At 31.7% G+C, this 19,790-nt stretch overlaps 4 protein-coding genes across 6 annotated transcripts in view; 2 read left to right on the top strand and 2 right to left on the bottom strand.

Annotated features, from left to right (window-relative positions):
* The window catches only part of Klp3A (kinesin-like protein 3A), a 29,276-nt gene extending 22,866 nt beyond the window's left edge, over positions 1–6,410 (top strand). The window contains exons 16-17 of one of the 2 annotated variants that reach the window (XM_088233761.1): positions 165–281; positions 6,292–6,410. In XM_088233761.1, the coding sequence (XP_088089887.1) occupies positions 165–252 (88 nt within the window). In that variant the 3' untranslated portion in view covers positions 253–281; positions 6,292–6,410. Of the gene's footprint in view, positions 1–164; positions 642–6,291 lie in introns of those variants that run through there. The other variant, XM_088233760.1, reaches the window with a different exon arrangement.
* Positions 4,520–11,927, bottom strand: LOC148276760 (uncharacterized). Its single transcript, XM_088233762.1, has 8 exons — positions 11,220–11,927; positions 10,073–10,377; positions 9,142–9,314; positions 7,888–7,979; positions 7,430–7,595; positions 6,398–6,533; positions 5,803–5,896; positions 4,520–5,316 (listed from the first exon to the last, which is right to left on the bottom strand). Exons 1-8 carry the CDS (start codon positions 11,817–11,819, stop codon positions 5,173–5,175), a joined length of 1,710 nt encoding a protein of 569 aa, XP_088089888.1. The 5' UTR covers positions 11,820–11,927; the 3' UTR covers positions 4,520–5,172.
* Positions 11,928–12,851: 924 nt separating this feature from the next.
* On the top strand, positions 12,852–17,975 carry Sec13 (nuclear pore and COPII coat complex component secretory 13). The gene is made up of 2 exons (XM_088233763.1): positions 12,852–13,546; positions 15,751–17,975. The coding sequence occupies exons 1-2, from the start codon at positions 12,977–12,979 to the stop codon at positions 16,123–16,125; spliced, it is 945 nt and encodes a 314-aa protein (XP_088089889.1). The 5' UTR covers positions 12,852–12,976; the 3' UTR covers positions 16,126–17,975.
* Positions 17,901–19,790, bottom strand: part of PolE1 (DNA polymerase epsilon catalytic subunit 1) — a 38,615-nt gene continuing 36,725 nt past the window's right edge. For both annotated transcript variants that reach the window (XM_088233758.1, XM_088233759.1), the window contains 2 exons: positions 19,536–19,668; positions 17,901–18,188 (listed from right to left, as the gene is read on the bottom strand). In XM_088233758.1, the coding sequence (XP_088089884.1) occupies positions 18,021–18,188; positions 19,536–19,668 (301 nt within the window). In that variant the 3' untranslated portion in view covers positions 17,901–18,020. The remainder of the gene's footprint in view (positions 18,189–19,535; positions 19,669–19,790) is intronic.

Genomic DNA, 19,790 nt, shown 5'->3' with positions numbered 1-19,790 from the left:
ATAAATTTAATGAAAAGCTCTCCCGCAAAGTATAACAGATTTGCAGATAGAGCTCTTTACATTGCGCACGTCGATATAGTATATGAACATAGTTTTAGAAATCTGGGTATTTAAAATAAAATTTACTAAAACATAAACACTAAGTCAAATATATGTTTTTTCAGACAAGAGAGTGACGAGAATGACCAAACTGTACCAAATAAAAAGAAGAATCGAAGTTTTTTCTATGGCGAAGGCAAAAGTGAAATATGATTGAATATATATTGTGCATCGTATGAAATGTAGGTACTGATCAACAAACTTATCTATGGAATAGAGAAGGGCGCCACAATCGATATAGTGCTGCTATCTAAAAACTATTTCTGGAAATTTGCATAATATTTTATAGGCCAAAATGACTGTAAGCTTGCGTTTTATATGGAAGAGGTTTGGAGGAACGATAATATTCTCATTTATATAGCTGGTTCTTAAATTATTGATTGCTTACAAAAAATACATGTTATTAATATTTAATTCCAATTTTGTTAATCTGTAATATCGTCGCTGTTCCTGCAAAAACTGACAAATTAAAGGAATCAATTTTGCAGAAAAGTTTAAAAAAACTGATTTTTTCTGTCTCAAGATACAATTACAAAAAAAAACTTTACTACATAATAATCGGTGATCAGCGCCAGACCAGAATAAAGAACTGGGTCAATTTACTAGGTGTAAAAGTACTAGGCTCGCTGACTAGGGAGTTAACATTTAAGGTTCTTGTTAAGCTATTGTAAAGGGCTTAAGAACCTGCAAATGGTCAAACTTAGTTTACTAATTTTTCTTGATCCTTTTTTAAAATTTTCTCTTTTAAAAGGTCTCGTGATCTGCATATATTAGTCCTCTGATATCAGTAACTGTTGGGTTGATCCTTTTCACCAGTTTAGATACCACTAAGCTTATGTTACAAGAACATCGGTCTTGAAATTTAGATTCCATAGTTGCCAACCCTATTGATTTTGTGAGAAATCTACCAATCTATAAACTCTTCTGGCTTTTGAGTCAAAAGGTTGGCAATGCTTGCCACCCTTTCTCCCCTGTTCACGGCATTTGGCAACGCTGCATATAACTTAAAATTGACAAAATAACGTTTGTCAGTTTTTGCAGACGCAGATGATATCCCATTAATTTATTTTTTAGGATTTTTCAGTTCTATGATTAACATACTCTGATACAATATTTATAACACAATATTTACATCTATACTTATTCTAACATTGTTTATTACTGTTCGATCTGCTTCTATTTCTGATTCCATACGCGGACAGTCACACGCTCCAGGTCTCTAAAATGGCTTCCGAATGACGATAAAAAGAAAAGTTACGACGAGATTTTTACGTGACTAAAAGACTTTATAAAATAAATATTTTTATACATTCCGCCCATCTAAGTTATTCTTGTTAACTATTAGAGAACTATTTTTGTAGTGTATTTACAATACCAGCTATTCTTCACAGAAAATAGGTGGATTATAATAGAAATACAAGTGCCTTATATTATATATATATTATGTATTGTTTAATTTGATTGATTGAAATAATAGTTATTGAAATTCCGAGCATTTTTTTAAAAATTGCTAACGTTTAAAATTTTAAAATTGCTATTTGGATACAACAAAACAAAACTGAAAATTCTCAAAGAATTATGAATACAGCAGTATTAATAAGTAAGGATTTTGTAATGTCTACACTATTAACTTAATGAAATTAAAATTTTGACTTTGCAACTCAGCATATTATTTTTCCGTGTTAATAAATTATATATGATTTATACATAACATATCGATGGCTTAGAACTAAAATATCGTACCTCCATAAATCATAATACTGAGAAAATCGCATTTGAAATTTTGCACATCTTGAAAGATTATATTTTATTGAATAGAAATAAGGTTTTGTATCTGATGTAAATACAATATTTTGGCATGGACTTTTGTTTGGCATAAATATAAATATATTGTTATTGAGATACTATATCTGTGCTTTTAAAAATATTGTCTAAAGGAAATGCTTGTAAATACAAATTTTAATAAGGATATATCTTTGGATTGGTAGGCTTAGGAGATGCAATGTTTTAACACATACAAATATTGGTTAAACTTAATACTTTTCAGTACTTAACTCATTTTAGGCAAAATTCGGATTTACAATATTTTAGTTCTAAACCATCGATATGTAGTTCCATTCAATATTTTTTTTGTAAATTCGTGCTCTATATTTTTCTGTCTCATAATTTTTATTTTAACATAATATGCAATGCCTAATTCTGCACTTCTTATTTTAATTTATTATAGTAATTATGTATTAAAAATAAATAAATTAATAAAGTGTGCTTAATATAATTATGTACTTTTGCTATTGTTATACATAAAATAGTTTTACTTTGTAATATTACTGCACTGATATATCACAACACCGTGTTATAAAATAACTGAAATGTCAAATCGATGTTTATTTTGGCATTAAAGTTTTAGTAAATATTTTCTCTAAACACAAATTGAATTAATAAAAATATGTTTACAGTCATTGGTTAGATAAAATTTATATTTTAGCGTTCACAATTTAACCTTACTTAAAATTATGTTTTTTTAACTAGTTTTGAAACTCAGCGTTTCCTTTTGTGTCATGGTTTATTTGTACGCATTGACAAAAGAATTGTCATGTTCCAAAACCCATCAGCATATTTATATTAATTAGTGGATATAACCATATTAGATTATCATGGTTAAATAAATATTCTCTGCGCTTTTCTAAGCAAACTACTTTAAACGACATCACTAGTTCTTCTGAATCAACCAATAATAAGAGAGTTGTGATAGATTTTCGGTTTACTGCGAGTCAACTGACCAATCAGTAGAACTCACCGAGAAGGGGAAGAGAACTTGAGACATCACACGCGTAGTAATTTAAAAAATACAAAATAAAGATTTTTGGTTTAGTTGAATAGTCTATTAACATATAAAAAAACACTGAACTTGCCTTCATTGTTTTCTGTATAGGAAGCTCTCATTCTCACACACGCAGTGAGGTCTATTCATAATGTTCTATGATAAAAGTATATTGTACTTAACAATAAATATCTTTTGTTTGGCAAACTTCTTCTCAAATAGTACAACAAATCATATTGGAAAGTTCAGCAAAATTAGAATGATTAGTTTTCAAGGTGCACACAACACATCTAGATTACAGAGAATTTGACATGTACCAATTTGGGCCTTTATTTTTTAACGTACTAAGCAGATAGCATCTAACCTAACTTTGTTACTGATTATAGAAATAATGTATTGACTGAATTTATACCTACTCATGATTTTTTTTAGGCATGACTGTTGTTAACCCTTTTCTTGGCAATATATCCTAAAGGATAGGGGTGGTCAATCGATCGCGATCGACTGGTCCACCGTAGCCATTTGAACTGTCTATCGCGACATGGCAAAGAAAAAAAAGCTTTTTAGCTATTTAGTTCTTGAAACAGATGATCGAAATACGCTACTTTTGGTATTCCAATGCAGTGCCCTATACACCTCTGGGTGCAGAAAAGGGAATGATGATGAGGTATTTGCCTGCGTAATAATATTGACTTTAATTGAACGTATGATAAAGTTGGAAAATACAGTACTAAGGGTGAAATACAACCTAGTCTACATCTTGCGGTGCGCGGGTTGACGATCCCCCGACGTTGGCGATCACTACAGCGAAAGCATCTCGGTCCCCGCGCTACCATCATATTACTCAGCCAGAACAGCTGCTCATCGGATGTACTCGCCATAGTGATTCCTGGGAAAATATGACCAGAGTGGTTTCCCGTTGCCTTCTCTAGTGGATTTTTCTTTCGGAGTCTATACAATTTATTTCATTTGTGATGACTTATATTACTTATACTTATCTTCCATGTAACAAATATTATCCAGAAATGCTGCAATTGTAACGAGTAGACCTCTGGTCTGATCTAGTTGGCCATTCCTGCTTTAGGATATCGATTTCATTCCTGCTATAGGATCCATTCATAATAAGTGATATGGAAACAATGACAAAAAAGCCACTTGCCAAATATTAAACTGCTCTCCTGAAATATACCAATTCTGTAATCAGCACATTTGTCTTCTAGACCATCGATATGATCTCATTTTTTCTCATGAACTAAAACACCAGTAACAGTTAAATCTGCTTCAGCATATTTTTCATTCTTAACTGCATTATCACAATTCATAATAAACTTTGATTAAAACAAAAAAAAATGGGATTTTGATTTTGGAGTGTTTTCAACCATCAAATATGTAAAAAAAAAAAATCCTGCCAAGATGGGGTTAATAATTCACAGCACTTAATTCCCCCTATTTTTACCAATAGAATTCAATTGAAATTGTTTTGTTAGAATTATGTCTATGCTCACGAGGATAAAAAAACTCATAATATCAATGGCTTACCAATGATATCTTATATATTTTTTAAAAAACATCTGACTGGGAAAAAAAAAATGCATTGTGTAGTTTTTACTGACATTTTTAATTAAGAGCCTTTCACCAATCCTTGATTTTTTTACATTTGCACCATATTTTGTTAATTTCTCTTTCACAGAATGTTATATTGGATATTTTACTGTGTATTTTATTTATTATGTCATTTATCATATTTAAATTTGTCCAGATTTATTCCCAGCTTAATTACATTATATTTTTATAAAATTTCATTTATTTTGTGAATAACACACTGTACATATAAAATTGTTATTTACAAATGGAATAAAATATTAAAAAAGCACTAGTTATTTTGCCGTTTTATTGAAAAAAGGTATCTATTGAAAAAGTTTTATTAAATAACAAAATAAGTTTTTTTTTATCACGATGAAGAAAAAGATTTTTACAACCTGACAAAAAAGAGCAGAAAATAATTGAGGGTCTATGATATTGTGTCCTTGCTGTAATCAATCACAGACCAATCCATTTATGTACTATTAAGTGTTGCCAACATATAAATCAGTTAAGATTTTTACTGTTTCCCACTCTTTTTTTTTTTTTTTTAAACAAGTTTGAAGGAATCTTTAAAAGTATTTTTTTAGATAAGTGTTAGCGCACTTAAATCAACGATGTAAATAGTTTTAAATTTTATTAAATGGGTAATTTAACTCTTGGCTTGATGTTCATATAGTTTGAGGTGTATCCAGGCTGGGTTTGACGAAGTCCTGCGGAGTTATGTACGTCATGAGGTTGTAATCCAAATGACTTTCGCCTCCCTTCCACAAAAAGTCTAATCTTGGAGATGTCAACCTCTTCCTTGAAGTGCTCTGTTAAAAGGAAAACATAGATAAAAAAGTCCATCATATTATATTATGAAATTTGCATGGCAATGAGGAAGTTCAGTGCAATGAGAAAATGGGTATATAAATTGTTTTCTTACATTCGGTAAAAATTAGAGCATTTATTAATTGTACTGTGAAGTTTCTCAAAAATGTATGAAAAAAATTATAATAATGAAATACTTTAAACAACGTCAATAGTTCTCCGAAACCAACCAATGGAGTGTTGTGTTACATTTCTGGTTACCAGGAAGCCAATCCACCAATCAGGACATCACAGGCGGAGTAATTTCAAAATCGCAAAACTTAATTTTTTTTTATCACTGACTAAACTTCCTCATCGCCACTACTGAGACATTTCATAAAATCCATACCTCTTTGTGTCTAACTATCATAATGTATTATTTAAGGCATAACTTATTTTTAATCAAAATGAGACCAAATTACATAAAATATAATCCATATGATGCTTACTGAATGAGTTCCCTTTTCAAATGCAAGGCGCTCTCTTTCTGCCTCTAGAGCGCTTCTCTCATCTTCTCTTCGATGATTGTCATCAATGTTTTTCCTATAATTGAAAATTGATAGCATTGTCATAAAATAGAACCAAGAGTAGGTATGAAAAAATATTGTTTTTTTTTATTAAATCTGAATTAATTGAAAAAAAAATCCACTCGTCTTTTTCACTACTATTAGACAAATTTACATAACATTTAATTTGATGGAATGTGGTAAAACTAGAATACCCTTAAAAGAGGATAGCTCCAGTCTCAAATCAAAAGCAGGGCAGATATTATTACTATATTCCAATAAAATCTACACACAGCGCAGCAAGTAATATATCAAATAAAAATGGAAGATAACAAGAGTATAAAAATAAGAAAAACTACTTTTTTAATATTAATTTTGCATATGCATTTTCACTTTCATCAATCATCTCTCGAATTTTTGTCTTTTTTTTAGAAGTTGCGGGGAATATTCAAGAATGGGGACATTAGTGGTAGAAGGAAGATAAATTGCAAGGAGTTCTGCATTTAGCCCATACGGATTACGTTGTATTATCATTTACCTGTATTTGAGCAACCAATGAGCCAAGTATAAGATGGGATCGGATGGTTGATACAAAACTACTTGAGCCAGTGCTTTGGTGAGGGGATCTCCGAGAACAGATTTTAAGTACTCACAATTATTGAGTTTTACGTGAGCTAAAAAATTAGAAACAAATAATTAAATTGAAACAGATAAAACCCCTTAGTAAATTTAATTTAAATGAAGTTTTGATCTGTGTTTTTGCAAATCTGTGGATTTGTTATAAAGTTAGCATTTTAAATGAAGTAATCTTTTTGATTGAAGTAATGTCTGTAGAAAATCTTTATAGGAAGCAAACTGATGAATCATAAATAAAGTCAGTAAAAATTTAAAAAATTATAAAACCTCGAAATAAATTATTTTTTACAAAATTTATATTTTAAGTACTATCTTTGCGGTTATTAATTTTGTAGTAAAAATAAAAATAAAACCACTTCGTTATAATTATTTATTTAATTACTGACCAGTTTCCGAGTTACTCATGCTCCTTTATCGAGGTATAATGAGGAAGTTCAGTTGCTTTTTTTATTTGTTAATAGACTATCAAACTGAGCCAAAAAGAATTTTATTTTTATGTATGGTATTATCATCGCTATGATTAAAGTTCTGTATTTTTTTTTATTACTTCGCATGTGACGTCACTTCGGTGAGTTGTTCAGATTGGTGGGTTGCCTTCCCAGAAACCGGAAATATATCACAACATTCTAACATTGGTTGATTTAGAAGAGTTTGTGATGTCATTTATCGTCCCCATTTCGGACAACCAGTTCAAAAACCGTTTGTATGCTTTTTTGAAGGAAGAAGAACTCAGACAAAAAGCAGTACACGAGATATAGGCGCATCAGCAAAAGCTGCCTGTCTATAACGAATAATAATAATAACTTAAGCATTTTTTATATAAAATTTCCCGTAGCACTGAACTTCTTTATTGAGAAATGAATATAAATCCTATTTTTAATGTAAATAGTGTTTTTATTTTAATTTGAATTATAAATAATATTTCTTTATTTACCCTTAAATCCAGACATTTTTGGACTGAATATCTCGATGAAGTTTCCAAACTCATCTCTTACAAACGCACTTGATTCTTCATTCTCTTTGTAAATTCGGCGGCCTTGATTGTCTATAAAATATTTCCCATATTCGTCGTAGTCGAATTCCATATCTTCAGCAAATGCCTACGCCAAAATAATTAAATAATTAATAATAAAATCGAAAATTAATTTCAAAAATCTAACAGTACATTTTAAACAATAAAATATATTGAACCAAACCAAACGAAGAATGACATGGCAATGAATGATTTTTTTACTTCTCTCTTCACCATCTTTATGCCGTGCAGTGGGTGGTTAGTAATTTTATAATCACAATTTTACAATATTAGACGAATAACAGATTACTACAAAATTTTACTTAATCATTTCATTCAGATATATTAAGCACATATTTTTAAAAAAAATAGGCTATTACCGCAAGATCTACTTCTTCATAAACTTTATTTCCAGCTTCATCTATATAATATCTTCCTTCATCATCAACGTAATAGGCTTTTTTTTTACTCACTGTAAGCATAAAAATAGCATGCAAACTCTAAATTTAATATAATATCTTTGTGTTTCTGGAACAAGTTGGTAAATACAAATTTTAGAGAAATGAGATGTCTTCATAATTGGTATCAAATAATCTCTGTTTAAATAGTAAATAAAAACATTTTGTATTTTATGAATGCAAAAAATAATAATTTTCAATTTTCAACTTGCTGTTTTATTTGAAGTGTTGATTTAGCCAATAGTCAACTGCTAGTTACCAACTTGTTCCAGAAACCCGACGATATGTAATATTTACTGAATAAATAATAATAATAATATTATTTATTTAATACTCGTGTATTATAATATGGTTGCAGAACTGAGTGATGACAACTCGTATGCAATCCACATGAATAAGTTAAAAATATAATACAATAAATTGGCTCGCGGGAAGACGTTCCAACCTTTCACTAGAAAATAGTACTCATGTGCAAAGTCATACTCAAACCGGTGTGGATCTACGGAATATAATTATGGGGCACACAGCAAGTCACTCCAACATTGAAATACTACAAAATAAATATTTGTTACAAGGACCATTAAAGTGCACGACTACTTTCAAGTGCCTATAGTAAAATACGAGATTAAGAAATTCAGCGTAGTGTACCAGGAAAAGCTCTGTAACCACATCAATAGTCTGGTCAGCAGCTTACTAAATGTAAGTTAGGTGCCTTAATAGCTCAAACGTTCTGGATTTGACAAATAGGTAGAGAGACAACTGCTAGTTTAAATAAAATAAATGTCGGATGTCACCTGATGACTCCTCTCTCTTACTCAAGTAATCAATGAAAAAAAACCCTACTTATGAGACCGATTGAAGATTGGAGGGAAAAAAATATGTAAACAAATAAGGCATTAAAAACAAATTTTATGACTATAAGCTCACAGTCTTATGAAAAACATATTTTTTAAATATTAAAGACTGTACGTCATTATTTTATTATTATTGCTAAATGTATTTAAGTTCTGTTACAGTAGTTTCTATTTGTATGTACTTTTCTGCATATAATTGTTATAATTGGCTTAGGCTGTTAACATTGTTGTAAATAAAAATACATAAAATATAATACTTTAAAATATGGCAGAAGGGATTTGACCTGAATTTTCCAATGAGAATATTTATTTTTTTACGTACTTGCAATATTGAATTCATCTAAAATAGCTTTCTTGATAACTTCTCTTTCCTCTTCTATTTTCCTGATATTAACTCTGTGTGCTTCCATTGCTTTCTCATATGCTTCCTTTAGTTTCTGAATGTGTTTTATTTGGTACGCACTATCCATTTTGTGATCTGTTAAGGCTTTTTGTCTGAAAATATAAATACTTTAAGCATTAAACAAATAATGAATTCTAGGAACAACCACATACAAAAATGAGTTATTTGATATGTTAGGTTCCTATAAAACACCCTGTTATGTGAAACCTCGTCATATGAGACTCAGTCAGTACAAAAAAGGGAAGTTAGGCTCCAAAAAAGTTCAAAACAGTTTTTTTATTATTGTTTTAAAAAACATCATATTCAGGACTTGAACAAATTCTCGCTGTTTTTTCATGAAAATTAATGCTTTATTTTTTATAAATCGGTAAAAAACATGTTATTGAAAGTATTGTCCATCGCTAGCGACTATTTTTTCCCTTCCTTCTGGCAGCATATAAATACCATCTCGTAAGAACGAATTATCTTTTGATGTTTACCATGAATCGAGACATTTTTTGGTATCTTCATATGAATGAAAGTGCTGCTCGGCCAGACCATGAGTCATCGATTCTCACAAGTGGTAATCGAAAGGAGCAATTTCTGATGAATATGGCGGGTGGGGTAGGACTTGAGTGTTTCTGAGTATGTTTTAACTGGCCTTGCAACGTGTGGCTGAGCATTGTCACGCTGCAAAATTACTTTGTCATGTCTCTCCTCATATTGCGGCTGTTTTCCCTTCAATGCTCGACTCAATTGCATCAATTGTAATTAATAGCAATCTCTCGTGATGTTTTTTTTGGTTTTGAAGAGCTCATAATACACTACACAAAAATAATGTTTTAGAAATTGTAAAAGAAAAAAACATTACATTTCATTTGTAAAAAAATCTTCAGTATCCTCCATTTCCTGCATCTCTCGCTGAAGCTTCTCATTTAGATCTCTAAGAGAATTCTCCAGGTGTAATAGAGATTTGATCTGAAGATCCAGGTAACTTTTTCTGCTCCTCAAAGTGGCTATTTCTTCTGAAAGTTTAGCCTTCAATTCCCTGAAGCGCATCTCGGCTATTTCCAGTTTCTTTTTTCTCAATTTTTCTTCCAACTCTTCAATTTTTATATCAATTTTCTTGCATGTGTAAGTCATATCGGTAGTTGTTTCAGTAACTATTGTAGATATCTAAGTGAAAAACAAATGGGTGAAGTACATTGGTTTGTTTAATGTTATTTACAGTTTGTCAAAAAAGACTAGAAAACAACAAAAATTGGAAGCACAGTGGATTTTTATGCTGGCAACATTAAATTTTAAGTGGCTTGTCTTGTGATTGGTTACTACAAGGTCATGGTAACACTAAAACATCAATTTCAATACTGATGTTTAAGTGCTAACATAAAAGGAAAGCCATAAGAAAACCAGTGCTCACAATTAAATCCTACTCTTTTTTAAGAATTATTATTTTATCTATTTTACATATTGTTGAGATATTTATGCAATGTGTTTGCACCTAACCTAACATAACCCAAATAATAATAAAAAAGCATGATCAACTGGATATAAAATACATTAACATTTTTTAAAAGGATCTCAACTTACATTACAAAATGTTATAATTGAGCGGTCTTCGCAGAAGTGACGTAACCCACAAACATGTGAAACTGAGATAATCACGCTCAAAGTGTTCAAACTGGCAATGGTTTGAGCAGTTTCTATTAGTGGGTTCAATAACTTCGAGTTGATCCCTTCCGATGGTTAAGTCGGTTTAAAATACCTTGTGCGGGTTATGTCGTACGCTGACCGTCTCAATTTAGATAACTTACAGATTGTCATATAGTCCTAGCTTCAAACTTAACTTAGGGTGCACAGTTTACACTTATGCTATGCAACCATGTATCCTACAAAGCATTGGAATTTCTCTGGTTCTTACCATATAATTTTTACATTTTTTATCTAGGGTCGTTAAGAGCTTGTTAACCTTATATTAACCAATGGGTAGGAAAAGTAGATTTATATTAAATACTAACATGGATGTCGATAATTCTTTTCAGCTCTGTACCAGCAGCCTCTTCTTGTGAGATGAGCCATTCTTTATTTAATTTTGTTTCATCCAAAACTGCATTCATATAATCGGCGTCTGATTTTTCAGCTATTCCATTTCTTTTTGACTTCAGAACTTCAATATAGGAACTGAAAACATTATTAATTTCTTGCAATTCACCGTGAAATGTTTCCTGGCTTATAATTTGGGCGGTTTCGTGCATTGATCCAATTAATGTTAAAATATTATTTTGTTTGCCAGTTTCACTGTCTATATATTTATCAATAACTTCGAGAATTGCATCTTGTGTAATAGTGATATCTGCCACCCCTTGCTCAAATTCTTCGAGCTGAGACTTTATAGCATCCCATTGAGTTTCAAATTTCTTAACTATTATTCTCAACTTTTTGTAATTCAAATACTCGTATTTGAATTGTTCAAATAGTTCTCTTGGTTCCTGTGGGAAGTCAACTGTTGTAAATTTAATTATTGGTTGTCTAAATTCATTTTTTGACTTTTCTATAAGATTAGGTAGTTCTTGTGAATCAATGTAATCTTCATTGAGAGGTACTGTGATTTCAGACATATTTTTGTTTCAATCACATTCACAAATTAAACCATGAATTTCAGCCAAATAAGCTGTACCCCTCAGATATCCCTAAACCAGAGCTAAACTACTGACCAATGAACAAAAATATTTTAAATAAAGAATAACTCATAGGTCATAAATTAATAGTGACTATCTAAGAAAAGTTATTTATTGTACTTTTTTGTTGGATGTTAACATCAGTTGTGTCTATTTTTTTCTAAATAAAGAGGACGGATCAAGGGGATGCAAAAAAATCAACAAATTAGTCAATAATGTATTCTCCTTATTTGTTTTCTCCTTTATTTCCTCAATCAGGAGATGTCAAAAATGCTCACTTTTGTCTACTTGACTTTAAAGGCTTCTAATCTAATAAAATAATATATTTGTGTTACGTAAAAGCACACATTATTTTGTAGAGCCGGAAATTTTCTTTCGAATGATTTTTACCGTTTTGTTTTATTTTTGGTGTCTATTTTTCAAATTGGAAAAAAACGGACATAACTTATTTTAACACCCAATAAAAGACGGAAAACAATGTTTTTATTATTTCTAACACTGTATTTCTTATTTTCATTTAAAAATTAATATATGATTACAATATTTATTATTACCGAGTTTACACGCTTTCAGATAATAGAATCGTAATTATATAGAATATTTTTATGCAAAATAAATTCCGAAAAAAAAAACAGAAATTTTACGACCAAATTTTACAAATTGGTTGCTATAGTAGGTAAGTACTTGTATTTTTTAAAGGTTTTTAACCATTCATTATTTCATTGGCTATTGGCATTTTAAAGCAAACAAAAATAGTCTATATGCTGCTTTATTTACGGACGTTTTTAAAACTTCTCTTACCTCACGGAGAAGAAATCAAAATTGTTTTTTATAGTTTTTTGATTAAATATAATGTGTAACTAATAATCAGCACATTTTTCTATTTCAAAAATTATTCTTACAGTATTTATTTCATACCAAAAATAACATTTCAAAAAATCCTACTGTATTTTGTAATGTCATTTTTAGTTAGCTTATAGCCATTCGTTTCCACGTCTGCTCGTTTGAAATATCGTAAACGTCGTGTTTGGTTTTTGACATTTCGTCAAAATCAGTCAAAATAGTGCGAATTCGTAGTAATTAAAAATCCTTAAAAAATGGTTTCGGTACTAAACACAATAGATACTGGTCATGAAGATATGATACACGATGCTGAATTGGATTATTACGGTTTGAGATTGGCCACCTGCTCTTCCGACAATTCGGTAAAAGTTTACGATATCAAAAGCGGAACTCAAACATTGGCTGCCGATTTAAAAGGACACTTCGGTCCAGTTTGGCAAGTCGCCTGGGCGCACCCGAAGTATGGAAACCTCCTGGCCTCGTGCTCTTACGACCGTAAAGTGATTATTTGGAAGGAAGCCGGCGAATGGACGAAATTATACGAGTATAGCAACCATGAGTCTTCTGTGAATTCGGTTGCGTGGGCTCCGGCGGAATATGGACTGATCTTGGCGTGCGGTAGTTCGGACGGATCGATATCCATCGTGTCATATAGCCAGGATGGGGATACATGGGAGGCCCGTAAGATTCCTGGGGCTCATGCGATCGGATGTAACACTGTTAGTTGGTGTCCCGCAATTTCAGCAGACCCCAACATGGATCCTTTGGGCAATAAGAGCGGTGTGAAGCGGCTGGTGTCCGGAGGATGTGATAATCTCGTTAAGGTATTGTGCTGCACAATTTATATTGTCTTTGAAGGCTATTGGGTGATAAATTGCTATGTCGATTCAACATTAGGACATCCTACAAATTGCAGTTCCTCAAAACAGAACTCTCAATATTAATTACTTTAGAAGATACAAATTTTTGTTGACAAATAATACTGGATTTTTAAATCTAGACTATCAAGAAAAATTGATATTGTGTTAACTGAGATATTTTTTTTCAAAAATAGGAGTTTCGGAGTTTAAAAACATCAGGTTTGTTATTGGCACTTCATTATTCGGAAGATGTTCATAGGCATGAGTCTTTCTTTCCATTTTATTAATTAATCCGTTGTGATTTCTTATAACCGTCTTTTATGAGCCATTCTTTACCATTTGTTTTAGTTGCATAAATGCTTTAGAATAAAAAACTCAGATGTAAATGCTTCAATTTCTATATTTAATGTCTGTCCATTTGTTGAGATTGATCTAACTTATACAGTATTTTTTTGATTGTGCATTTAACACTGGCACTACCTGGGCTGGTATTCCAAACGAAATTATAGAGCGGTATAGCGCGTTTTTACGTACTAAATATGCATTATAGCGCGCTGTAAATGCGTTCGGATTACCAGCCCTGGTGGTACATCAATTAGTGAATGACCGAAATAAGATTTTTAACCGAAACTGAATTTTGGCTTCTGTTCTAGTTTCGGCCAAAACCGAACCTTATTTAAATAAGTTATAAATCACTTCATAACACCCAAAATTAGGTGTTTATTTTGTTAAACCTTATTAGGTTTTAAAAAAGGCATAAATTTTATAAGGAAATATGTTATATCATACATATAACTTATTTGTTATAGTTCTTCAATGTACGCTATAGGAAGTTTAACGTAACAATATTTGGCTGATTTGTATAGCGCCATTTTTGTGAAAAACCACTTCAAGGGCGCTTGACAATTTTATATGTAAACTTACATTCTAACTAAGTTAACATTCCATATTATATTTTCTGATTTTAAAATTGAGGGTATGATAAACAAAAGAAGAGAGATTTGAACTGACTGGGACTGTTGATGATTCGCAAGTGTGAAGGCAATTGGTTCCAGGCAGAGGGGCCGGCAACGGCAAAAGCACAATGTTTGGGCAGCGCCGGATTTCGACAAGTTTTCCTCTGCCTGAATCCAATAGGAACCTAGGAGCAGATTTCCTTTGACATGAAATTTCCCGAATACAGAGGTCCGATTCAACTTATTAACTATAAAGGAATTGCAAAAAATATAAATATGAAAGTTCTTATAAGTAAGTTCTCATAACTACTTACCATAGTAAGAAAATCACTAAATCAGTCTAGTTTTTATTTTTTATGTTAGACAATGGCAATTACAATAACTAATTATTTTACCGTTGTTTGATGTTTGTTTGACAACTGACAACACCCGCCAGCCGAAACAAACAAACTGAAGGTCACAGGTCACGACGGCTGCACCAGTCACAGGTCAAGATGCACCCGAGTACAGCCGAATGTAATCCGACACATCTCAACCGCAGGTTTTTTGGTCGAAACTAAAACCACCGCTGAAACTCGTGTTTGAAACTGTTTGTTTGAAACTCGGTTGTTCGTATTGTCTGAAACTGGCCAAGACCAGAACTTCGTTTGCTCACTAACATCAATAAATATTATACAAATTTGTTTGTTATGTCTGCTTTTCATCTGTACTTGACAGAATTTCCATGGAGTTGAAATAAGTAGTTGGTCTTTATAAAAATATATTTTCATTGAAATATGTTATTATCTATTTTTAAAACAAAGATAAAAAAACTATTATTTATTTACGAAACATATTATTAGGTATATGTACATAATTTCATATGATATTCCCAAGAAGTTTTGGGAAAACTCAATAAAACATTGAATCAGTATGGCTAGTGTTGCCGATTCAGAGGTCCGAGGTGCAAACCCCACTTCCCATTTTCTAATAGTGGATTATTTACAACTTAAAATAAATATTCTCTAACAATAATTAAAATGTTTGACCACATAGTTAATGCTATGACATAATTAATATTTACAACTCATTGAAAATGGCCTCAAAATTGAAATATTTGGGTAAATTATAGTAAACTTTTTAACAATTATGTACAAAATAAAAATTATGTTTTATAACATATACAATGTATATAAAATAATAACTTAATAAAAAAAATAAAAAAATTTGCAGATCTGGATAGAGAAAGCTGATCAATGGGCGGAAGACACTAGATTAGAAATCCACACAGACTGGATCCGAGATGTGGCCTGGGCGCCCTCCATCGGTCTCCCGCGCTCCACCATCGCCTCCTGCTCCCAGGACAAGCGCGTCGTCATCTGGAGCAGCGAGGACAATGTCTCCTGGCAGTCCACCGTGCTGCACACCTTCGACGACGTTGTGTGGAGCGTGAGCTGGTCCCTTACGGGCAACATCCTCGCCGTGTCGGGCGGAGATAACAAGGTCAGCCTGTGGAGGGAGAGCAACGAGGGCCAGTGGGTCTGCATCAGCGAGGTCGCCAGAGGGATCGGTCACTCGGGGAACTCCGACGACGGAGGCATTAATTGACCGCAAGAAGAGTACCTTAACCTAGAACTTTTTCGATACACAACCTCAACAGAAATTATAATTCTTCTCTTATTAGCATCTAATCTTACAAAGGCAGTTATTATCCCAATTGCCGCACATCTAAATTGTTTGTTGTATGAAGGCAAGATGATAAGCCTTATGCTTAATGCCATCATTTCCCTTTCCACACCCAGTGGTGCATAGGGCATTACATTTGTAAACCAAAAACAGCATATTTTGATCATCTGTTTCATGAAGGTAAAGTGATCAGTCCTACGCTTCAGACGCCAGTCTAGAAATAATGCAGTTTGAACCTTTAAAATTAATATTTCACGTCCACCCTGTCAGAAATAGAATCCAAGACCTTAAGAATGGTAGGCAAACGCGCCAACCACTTAACAATGGGGCAGACTTATCTCCACTCGATTTTCTTATTCGGGACTTTTATTCGAGAGCAGCCATCTAGTCAAAAACACTCGTCCAGGGTTCTGGTTCTATTTCACGCACAGAACCGTATTTTATCCGCCTGGAGCCAGAGAAAATGCTAGAGAAATATATTTCTAAAGGTGATATTGTTGACTCGGAACACTTAGTAAGCATGATGGAGTAGCTGGTAACATCAAAAAAGTTTTTTTACCTATTTTGTAGTACTGCTAAAGCAGTGTAGTTGGTTATGATGTTTTTATGTGATCAAGTATGAAGATTTTATTTGTGTACCAATGATGTACTTTATGCACTATTAGCTGTTGGTAATGATTTTTGCTCCATGCGAAAGTCGCTATTATGTAAAAATATTAAATAACTGGCAATACCAAAATTGCCACGCGCCTACTAAGTCCTCAGAGTAATAATTCACTAGAGAAGCCCTTTTAGCTCTTATGGCACTGAATAAAAGCGTTCCAAATTTTTGGTTTAACAATAAACATGTAACAGATGGTTTCGGTTTGCGCTTGCAATTCTCGACCTGAGTACCTGAGGCCCGGTATATTGCAGTAAACTGTAGCGAACTTTGTGGTTTATAATCATAGGTGTTTGTCCATATGGGCGACTATTAGCCAGAGGCGTGTTATTACTCTAAGAATAAGTCACGTTTACTTATATGATTTGAATCAATGATGAAAAAGTACATTTTTGTTTTGTAAATTTTCTATGGGCTTGACCAGGCTGGGTTGTTTAATCATTAGTAATACACATACAGTTATAAATCAAAAGTAATAAATAGATTTCATATATTTGTAACCATAGGAGATATAGATAAAAAAATTGCCACGATTTGCATATTAAAGTTTTGGTATGCTTTTATTAAAAAACTTTGTTTTTTAATGGCAAATTTCCAGCTTTCGCATGGACCTGACAACATTGTATTAAGTATTGTTTATCTATTAATGTTTAATCTAAAAAGGTGCCTATTTAAAAAAGATTTTGCGAGAAATTCAATATAGAATACTTTTTTCTGCAAGCACACAATATTACACTTTTTACATACAACAATTGTATTATTTAATTTTTTTAAAATCCTTTTTGAACCTGTGTTTTTTTGTCAGGAGTTAAGTAATTTGTGGTTACTTTCAGAAAATAATGCCGGAATGTGTTTATTTAATACTTGAAAAAAAAACATATTTTTAGTATTCATTTCCATATAAATTAATTGATTTTGTGCCAGTTTAACATTTAAAGACTGCCCATTGCGTATGTATTACAAAGTAATGTGTTGTATTATGTTTTAACTATTGTTTTGTTTGTGAATAAAAAAATATACCATTAAAATAAAACTATTAGCGTATAAGATTATTTCTTTAATCGATGCTTGGATGAAATTGTCTATTTTATAAAAATAAATAAATTAAAACTACAAATAATATTTTATTTCACATAGGGTCACGAGATACATAATTTTAAATGTTTTGAAGATGAAATGTCACAGCCTCCTTGAGAAGTGGCATCTTGAAGTATTCTCCTATCAACTTAAATGTCTTCAAATTTGTTATTATGTCTTTCTTAGATAACATCAGTTTAAAGTCACCGGCGCATGTGCAAACTGTAGCCAAATTGTCCCGCTTTACCTGGAAAAGAATGAAATATACACGTATACTTAATGAAGTATTCAATGGGAATAATGTATTTATAATAGCAATCATACAAGCCACAACTTATGCTTTTACAATGTTTTATTCTAAATCTTTGACGAATTTAAAGAATAAAGAAAGCGACCATTGACAAAAATATGTTATTAATGTTCACAATTCACTTTGTTGTCATAATGTCATATAGTTCGATATTGTTGATGGACAGGTAAAACTCATAAAGTACAGATTCACGGTAGATTGATTCTATGTCACTTAAGTTTTATATTTCTCGACAATCTCTTGCAAGGAAAAATCACTAAGTCCTAATGGACCTAAAAAGTCCTAAATAGCGATCCCCGAAACAAGCCGTTTAAGATTGAATAGTTTTACTAACCGCAGTCTTGCGAAGAGTTGTTAAGAGATTGTTGAAACATATAGACCTTAGTGACAAAATCATTCTATCATAAATCTGTACTCTGTGAGTTTTACCTGTCAACCGACGACATATCGCAAATATTTAAAATGAAAGATTTGTGATCAAAGAATTAAGGTTAAAACTTTTTAATAAATGTAAAAACAAAAAAATCGATGTTCATTATTTATTTTTAAAAAGGGACAAGTAAATTTACTATTTCACTTTTTACATAACATTAAAAAAAAAAAATGAATACCTCACTGGGCACAACCTGTGTCGAGGCATTCATTTACATGATTTAATATATTATACTCATGGTGTCTAAAAATATATATATATAAAATACATGTAAAATAATAGTAAGAAAAAAAAGAAAACAACATTATATTATTAGTACAGCTCACATACTTAATTACTGTGCAGACATTAGGTCAAGTAACAAGCTACTGTCAGCTTTCGGTGGCCCAACATCTGCACAAATGCCAAATATATGAGTATATGACATATGTATATTCATCGAGACACTGTGTGGATACAAATACAAAACATGAAATGCAAAATCAATTATATATAAACAAGTCTACTGCTTTGGTGGAGTGACCATCTCAAGACAGTTCTCGGGACCCAAATCAAGTAGCCAATTTTTTACAAATAATTTAAATTGCTTCAGATTTTTTTTAAATGTTCATATCACTGAAATGTGCAGAATAACTTTGGGAAATGAATGAGATTAATATTTTGAATTTATGGTCCATACTAAGAAGGCTAACAAGAATTTGTTGTACAGTGGTACTTGTAGATTTTTTATTATATCATATAAGATGTAGTCATATTTTTGATAGTTATTGTCTGTATCCAGTATATACGATGTATATGTTGCGAGGCATAAAATGGGATAGAATACATAATTTATATGATTTTATACAAACCTGACGACACCGAACACATATAAGGTCTTGAAGAGTAAACGCCATTGTCTTCTTATTCATGGCTTCTATAAGTCTCCATTCCAATTCAGAATTCTCATATGGCGTACTGCATATTGGACAGAGGCACACAGGACTGAAAATTTATTTTAAAACATATAATTACTTGATGGTGTGTAGATTTTTGCGGTCACTGATATCAACATAAATTCATGGGGATAGATTAAGTAATATTTTTATTTTACAAAACGTTATGTA

This window comes from Micrasema longulum, unplaced genomic scaffold (assembly GCF_059751315.1).
Source record: "Micrasema longulum isolate JH-2025_06_02 unplaced genomic scaffold, ASM5975131v1 h1tg001149l, whole genome shotgun sequence".
Lineage (NCBI taxonomy): Eukaryota > Metazoa > Arthropoda > Insecta > Trichoptera > Brachycentridae > Micrasema > Micrasema longulum.
This window is presented reverse-complemented; position numbering and strand designations above follow the sequence as displayed.

Bases quoted from the DNA above. Each gene is read 5' to 3' on its own strand.
- LOC148276760 (XM_088233762.1), bottom strand. From the start codon at position 11,819: ATGTCTGAAATCACAGTACCTCTCAATGAAGATTACATTGATTCACAA. The intron at 10,378-11,219 runs GTTAGTATTTAA...TTTTTCACTTAG, and splicing joins AAAGAATTATCGACATCCAT to ATATCTACAATAGTTACTGA. The intron at 9,315-10,072 runs GTAATGTTTTTT...TTATATTTTCAG, and splicing joins GATTTTTTTACAAATGAAAT to ACAAAAAGCCTTAACAGATC.
- Sec13 (XM_088233763.1), top strand. From the start codon at position 12,977: ATGGTTTCGGTACTAAACACAATAGATACTGGTCATGAAGATATGATA. The intron at 13,547-15,750 runs GTATTGTGCTGC...AAAAATTTGCAG, and splicing joins GATGTGATAATCTCGTTAAG to ATCTGGATAGAGAAAGCTGA.